We start from the raw sequence: 7,872 nt of genomic DNA on the forward strand, positions 1-7,872 counted from the left end.
CATGATAGTGTTTTCATTCATTACCCCTAATGACTAAGTAATACCGAACTAAAGTGCTTTTAAGTGTGTTTGTAATCCATAACTAGAAGCTTCCATAAACGGGAGGCATATAATGGATCGAGGAAACCCTTTAACTTGTGTTTGATTGCAACATGCAGTAGGTGGTCCTAATACTTTATGCATAAATAAATAAAAGTATAGGGATAGACGTAGTGCTACTATTATTTATGTGTAACAAGAGACAAGTTTTATACCTGCTGTAGTCGATGTAGAGCCGTAACAAAATTTTAAGAGGTTGTAGGCGAAACACCGGAAATGGGGCTCAGAAAAGGATTTTTTTTTTTTTTTTTTTTGTAACATGAAAGGAACTTTTATTGCAACATAAAAATTAATAACATTTATTTTGTATTATACGTGACACCCCATATATCACACACACACATAACACAAAATAATTAATATTACAGTAGAGTCTTAGAAGGATTACTCTAACCTGAAGAAATTGTAGCTACATCCTGGAGATGGTTTTAAGTATATTGTATACTTCTCATCTGTTGGGGTACTCGAAAAAATAAAACCTCAATGCTTTTTCTATTCAATTTTTTTTTTAATCTAAGTTACTCTAGTACATGTTTATTTTGGATCATATAGTTGACTTTCATACGCATTCTTGCAGTCCCACGTCTTATCATAGTACTGGTTTATCTTTATTATCCCCTCTTCTTCTTCTTATTCTTTTGATCACTATTCTTCTCGTGGTCGTCATTCTTCTCGTGGTCATCATTCTTCTCAAGCGATCGTCATTCTTCGCATGCTCACCATTCTTCTTATCCTTCTCAATATCTTCCGTGGGACGACAGGTGATTCACAACCTAGCTCTTCTTCAACGCTGTGTCTGGCTCTTTCTTCTCTGCCTACCTTCTCCCCCACCTCGGAATTTTTCAACAAGCTCTTACGGATCCTACCAAAGAAGCAATGGTAATCAATTACTTACAATCCAAATATCAGCTAGCTTTTAATATGATTAAGCAAGTTAGTGTGTCTATGCAACTTGGTATGCCTCAATCTGACTATGAATTCATTAGGGTTTTAATGCATGCTGCTGCTCAAAATCCAACTGCTTTTAACTTTGAGTGCAGGGAATTGGAGACTCATCCCAATTAGGGATTTTGAATTATTATTTGGGTTTTCTTGTTAATTTGTTTCCCAATGTTAAATATAATTTCATGGAATGTCAAAAGTTTGAGAAATTTTAGAAGAAGGGGAGTGGTGAAGAGATGGATTGCTGTGCATAAACCTGATCTTATTGTGTTCCAAGAAACATTACTGGAGACTTGTTCTGACTCTATTGTTTCTCAAATTTGGGGAGGTAAAGCTAATAGCTAGTTGGCTCTTGATTCAATTGGAAGATCTGGTGGTATTTTAATTATTTGGAATCCTAATAAATTAGAAATGTTGAATCACATTATTGGTACTTTCAGTATCAACATAAATTTTAAGAACTCTATTGATAACTTCAATTGGATTTTTTCGGGTGTATATGGTCCTTGTGAAGTTGAGGAAAGGAAAAGATTGTGGGATGAACTCTCTCTGATGCAAACTATTTGGTGTCTTCCCTGGTGTATCGGTGGCGATTTTAATGAAGTTAGAATTATGTCAGAAAGGAAGGGTTGCACTCGTATTACTAGTGGGATGAAAGATTTTGGTACTTTTTATGAAGAGAATGAGCTTATAGATCTCCCAATTGCAGGTGCTAAATACACTTGGATTAAAAAAGGCTCTAACACTCCCCGGAGCAAAATTGACAGATTTGTGGTGAATGCCGAATGGGATGATCACTTTTATTATATTATTGTTAAGGCTCTTGGAAGACCATTTTCGGATCACAAACCCATATGGATTTCTTGTGATTTGGAGGATTGGGGACCACCTCCTTGGAGATTTGAGTCCATGTGGATTTTGGAACCAGGTTTCATGGATCTTATGCAACAATGGTGGGATTCTCTTGCTAATTCTTTCTCGGGTCCAGCTGGTTTTGTTCTCGCTAAGAAGTTACAAGCCCTTAAAGGTCTGATTAAAGACTGGAATAAGAGAAGTTTCGGTAGAATTGATAGAAAATGTGAAAAGAATTATTTGGAAATTAGTTGGTTGGATCAAATAATTGATGAGGAAGACATCACAGATTCTCAATTGGCAATTCACGACAACCTTATGCTAGAAAGTGAGAGGTTGGCTGATATGAAAGAGATGTTCTGGAGGGACAAATCTTGAATACAATGGAATGAAGAGGGTGACAGAAATACAAAATTTTTCCATAGAATCGCAAAAATTCGAAGGAGGAGAAATACCTTTTCTAGCCTAAAAATTAATGATGTTGTTGTTGATGATAAGATGGTTATCAAAGAAAATTTTTTGGAACACTTTTCAGAGAGATTTAAGTCCTTAGATGAAGCTCAATTTTCTCTTGCGGAGTTGAATTTCAAATCCATTACAGCTGAAGATGCTGCCTGGTTGGAGAGACCAGTTTTAGAAGAAGAAGTGTTGGCTGCTTTGAAGCTTTTGGGTCAGAAAAGAGCACCAGGGCCAGATGGATTTAATCTTCATATCATTCTCAAATGTTGGGCTTTTTTTATGAAACAAGACATCATGAAGGTTGCTAAGGTTTTTGAGTGTTCAGGGTTTATAGATTGGAGATTAAAATCTACCTTCTTAGCTCTTATCCCAAAGAAGCAGCAGGTGGAGGAAATCAAGGACTTGAGACCTATAAGTCTTAATAATACCGTCTATAAGGCCATCTCCAGGGTCCTTGCCGAAAGATTGAAGGTAATGCTTCCGAAACTCATTTCTAATCATCAGTCTGCTTTTATTAAAGGTAGACAAATCCTTGACAACATCCTAGTAGCTAATGAATGTTTAGACTCTAGGATAAAGATTGGAAAACCAGGAGTTGTATGTAAAATTGATCTGGAAAAGCTTTTGACCATGTCAAATGGCCGTTTCTGTTGGAGGTTCTTCAGAAAATGGGTTTTGGTCAAGTTTGGCAAACTTGGATCCTTGGGTGTATATCTAAAGTCCCTTTCTCTATTCTTATCAATGGTACTGCATATGGTAAATTTATTTCTGAGAAGGGTTTACGTCAAGGAGACCCGCTATCTCCTTTTTTGTTTCTCCTTGTTTCAGAAGTTCTAACAATGCTTTTTGATAAGGCTGAAGCAGCTGGTCTTTTGGGTGGATTCTTATCTTCCGATTCTACTGCTGCTGTCAAAGTTAGTCACCTGCAGTTTGCTGACGATACATTAGTGTTCATGGACCCTGCAGTTGATCAAGTAAGGAATCTTAAATACCTCCTTCTTTGGTTTGAATGTGCTTCTGGTCTCAAGACTAACTTTTCCAAGAGTAGTTTATTTGGTGTTGGTGACGTTCAAAATCTTGAAGACCTTGCAGAGATCTTAAGTTGTTCTTGTAGCAGTTTTCCTACAAGTTACTTGGGCATGCCTCTGGGAGACAAATCTAATTCTGCTTCTAAATGGGATAAAATTCTAGAAATTTGTAAAACCAGGCTTGCTACTTGTAAAAGAAAGTCTCTCACAAAAGGGGGTAAGTTAACCTTGATTAGAAGTGTCTTACAAAGTCTGCCCATTTACTATTTCTCTTTATTTATGGCGCCGGCTCATGTGATTAAATCCATTGAGAAAATTATTAGGAATTTCCTCTGGGATGAATCCTTGGAACTTAAGAAATTTCATTGGGTTAGTTGGAAGAATGTCTGCAAACTCCTAAAAATTTGAGGTATGGGAATTAGAAATCTTAAGGCTATGAACAGATCTCTTCTTCAAAAATGGTGGTGGAGACTGGGAAGAGAACATGATGCTTTATGGGCCAGAGTTGTAAGAGATAAATATGGAATTTTGATCTTGGGTGGAGGACCAAAGAACCTAAAGCTGTGCATGGGGTAAGTCTTTGGAGAAACATTTATTCTACTTCTTCGGATTTCTTTAATTTGTGTCAATTTAAAATTGGAAAAGGAGACAAGATTAGATTATGGGAAGATAGATGGCACATAAATGGATCACTAGCTGAATAATTTCCTAGACTTTACCATCTCACGTCTAACGAGCAAACTTCTATACTTCATGCTTCTCAATCTTCTCTTGATGGCTTTCAGTGGAATTTGGGTATTATACACAGAAGAAGACTTTATGATTCTGAAATTGAAGAGTTAACTAGGTTAATTCCTATGTTAGAGGCTATCACTTTGGATCCTACTGCGGAAGACCAACTTACTTGGCTGGGAGATAAAAAGGGTTCATTCTCAATCAAAGCTGCCTATGAGAAGACTATTAGTGCTGACAGTTTGGCTTGTTTTCCAAAAGAAAAAGTTTGGTTCAATAGTTGGCCCCAGAAAGTCAGTTTCTTCATTTGGCAGGCATGCCTTGGTCGTCTTCCAACTATGGAAAATAAACGAAACTGTGCAACTGATCAATCTAGTCTGTGCAAGTTGTGTAACAGTTTTGTGGAATCGGCAGACCATATCTTTATTCACTGTCCGGTGGTCCGCAAAATTTGGGATTATTTCTTGAATTGTGTTAACAGTCTTATCAATCTTCCTGACACAGTTCAAGGGTTGTTTAGCAGTTGGAAAAGTTTGCATCTCTTTGACAGAGGCAAGCATCTGTGGAGAAGGCTTCCCGGGGCTATTATATGGAATATTTGGAAGGCAAGAAATGCTTTGGCTTTTTCTAATAAACTCTTATGGAGCAAGATGTGATCAGAGATATTAAGATTGATGCTCTTCATTGGACTAAAGGAAAGTTCTGTTTCCATGGAGTTGACACTTCTACTATATTCTCAAACTGGCAAAAAAATTTCTCTTATAACTCAGTAGTTTAATTTTCCTTTCTTTCTTTGGGATTGCAAGCCCTTCTGTTTTGGGTTTGCTGGGTCTATGACCTTGGGGGGTTTTTGTTCTTGTATTCTTTTTCCTCTCTATAATTTTCTTTCTTTACCGAGCAAAAGAAAAGAAAAAGGTAAACCATTTTGTAGATTTACACGCTTATATTGTCGGTGTTGTTGCCTTTCCATTGATTTTTGCGGTCTTCGATTTATTGATAGCTAAAAACTTTAATTTTTCATAGATGTGTGACCCTAATGTATACATCACTAGAAGGGAAACATTCCAAGCGTTTGCATCTTTTGCTTATCTACTATTCGATTACTCCACGACGTTATTTGAAAAGGTGTTTATTAGGGGATTGCCAGTACTGGAGCTGGCACATAAAAGGTTAAGGCTTAATCAAATATCTCTCATGTCTTTTTTTTGTAACGGGTTCTACATTCACGAGTTTTCCCCTGATTGACATTGTCCAAATACTTTTTGGGATGTGGTATTGTGACTCTTTATACACCCATACTGTGATGATCATGCTTACTTGTTGGTTGGTGTATGATGATATCTATGTGGCTCGTGCTATCTACCATATCTTCTATACTCCTTGGTTGTTTTCTAGTTATTCACTTCCGTTAATGTACTTTTCTATGTTAAACAAAGACAAAAATTGTTACTAGCTTACTCTAAGGTTAAATAGATGTTATTTTAGTGATACAAAGACAAAAATTGTTATTAGCTTACTCTATGTCAGTGGTGCATTTGTCCCAAAAATCTAACAAATTATTAGCTTATACTCTCTAATAATATTTTTGTAGAGGTCAGTAAATAGATCTGAATTTCTTCCCCTACTGACATAGTAGTGGTAATCATATTCATAATTGTAAATTTTGACTTTCACAGACATTTCGATACTGACAAAAAAAAACAAATTTCCATAGAAAAAAACTCGAATACAGAACAATCAGATAATGACTCTTGGAGCCTTCAAAAATCAAAATTCAAGTTCCCTTAACACAACCATGTACACTTAATGTGTTCACTGGTAAATTTTCGAGCACAACTCTAAGATTTACAATCCCAGTTCACTACATTATCTTTACCCTCACCAACTTGCTACTTCATCTACAATCCAAATAGGTCACATTAAAAAGACATCGTATAAGGTAAAAGTTTCTTCTTCGAAACTTTCAAATGGTCTTAGTGGATAAAAGTTCACGATGCCCAAGGTTTTCACTTTACAAGTCCTCTATTCCTACTTGGAAGTAGGACCTACAAAAAAAAGTTATTTGTTTTTTCCTTTTGTTCCCTGAATTGACATTGCCTTCTACCTTCAGTTTACAGAAACATATGGTGGTTTGCCTATGTGGTGTGATATTTTATTATAGATCGCAAGATCGCTGTTGTCGATAAGACAATATCGAACCGTGCTTGCATACTGTCTTTTAATTACATAAAAAGATAACAATTATCTTTAATTTACAATGAAATAAGAAGATAAAAAAAATAAGAAAAATAGATTGTAAAAAATATAAGCTAATGAATCAAATAAAAATAAAATAGGAAAACTCTAGGAGTTTGGATTTCACAACTATGTGAATATTAGATTATCAAAATAAATTCTCAATAAAAAAATTCAGCTGTCTGAAGATGATTTACGACGTATTTGACGTCTTGAAAAATTTAACGTTATATTCAGTTAAATTTCTTAAAATACTAACAATTGATTTGCAGCTCCCTTTTTATATTGTGTATCATAATCAAATCATAAAGTTTCACCAACCATTTTTGTTGTAAGGCAGTAGTGGTCTTTTGTTCAAGAAAGTATTTTATGCTCTGGTGCTCAGTCTGAATTGTGAACTTAGTTCCCCACAAGTGGTACATCCATCTTTACAAAGCCATGACAATGACTACAAATTCTTTTTTCATAAGTAGATAATGCTCTCGATCTTGGACCCAATAGTTTGTTGAAGTAAGCAAGTGGTTTGCCTTTTTGAAGTAGTACTGCACTATTGCACATGTCACTAGCATCACTTTTAAACACAAATGATTTTGTGAAATCAGGTAGAGCTAATATGCGCGTGTTGATCATAGCCTTCTTAAGTGCTCAAAAGCAGTTGTTCCAGCTGGACTCCATTGAAAAGAGTTTTTTGAGGAGGTCAGTGAGAGGTTTATTAATAAAGTCATACATGTGAACAAATTTTATGTAATATCCAGTAAGTCTAAGGAAGCCTCACAGCTCTTTGATAGTAGTAGGTTGTGGCCAATTTTGCATTAATGCAACCTTGTTAGGATCAGTACAAACACTTTTCAGCTGTAATGATATGACGCATATATTCTAATAATGATTGGCCAAAACAACATTTAGACAACTTATCAAAAAGTTTATGTTTTCTAAGTAATGAAGCTTCAAATGTTTGATGCTCTAAATGCTTAGCCATATTGGAGTTCTAAATTAATATATCATCAAAGCATACCAGAATAAACTTTCTCTAAACTGATTGAAAAACCTCATTCATTAATGCTTGAAATGTAGAAGGAGCATTTGTAAGTCCAAATGTCATAACCTTGAATTCATAGTGGCCTTGATGAGTTCTAAAAGTTGTCTTGTGAATGTCTGAGTCATGCACTCCGATTTGATGATAACCAGCTCTCAAATCAATTTTGGAAAATACCTTAGACCCCTTCAGCTCATCCAATAACTCATATATTATAGGTATAGAAAACTCTTCTTTGATAGTAATACTCTTAAGCTTCCTATAATCAACACATAATATCCAAGAGTTATCCTTCTTTTTAACCAAAAGTATGGGAGATGCAAAAGGACGATGGCTAGGATGAATTATCCCAGAATGAAGCATATCTCTGACAATTTTCTCAACTACTCAATTCTGGATGTAGGGGCATTTGTATGCTATTTGACTAACATGTGCATAGTTAGGCTGCAATCGAATGATATGGACTAAACTACTTTGTGGTGGTAACTG

At 35.6% G+C, this 7,872-nt stretch overlaps 1 protein-coding gene across 3 annotated transcripts; it reads left to right on the forward strand.

Annotated features, from left to right (window-relative positions):
- The first annotated feature begins 1,429 nt into the window (after positions 1–1,429).
- On the forward strand, positions 1,430–5,078 carry LOC113302355. Of its 3 annotated transcripts, none has more exons than XM_026551268.1 (2): positions 1,430–3,952; positions 4,166–5,078. In XM_026551268.1, exon 1 carries the CDS (start codon positions 1,453–1,455, stop codon positions 2,269–2,271), a length of 819 nt encoding a protein of 272 aa, XP_026407053.1. In that variant the 5' UTR covers positions 1,430–1,452; the 3' UTR covers positions 2,272–3,952; positions 4,166–5,078. The 3 variants fall into 3 exon arrangements, with proteins under 3 accessions (XP_026407053.1, XP_026407052.1, XP_026407051.1); XM_026551267.1 differs by having other exon boundaries at positions 1,430–3,326; positions 3,436–5,078; XM_026551266.1 differs by having other exon boundaries at positions 1,430–2,823; positions 3,217–5,078.
- Positions 5,079–7,872: the final 2,794 nt, after the last annotated feature.

This window comes from Papaver somniferum, chromosome 8, assembly GCF_003573695.1.
Source record: "Papaver somniferum cultivar HN1 chromosome 8, ASM357369v1, whole genome shotgun sequence".
NCBI lineage: Eukaryota > Viridiplantae > Streptophyta > Magnoliopsida > Ranunculales > Papaveraceae > Papaver > Papaver somniferum.

What these genes read in the sequence shown, in the direction of transcription:
- LOC113302355 (XM_026551268.1), top strand. Translation starts at nt 1,453, where the DNA reads ATGTTGAATCACATTATTGGTACTTTCAGTATCAACATAAATTTTAAG.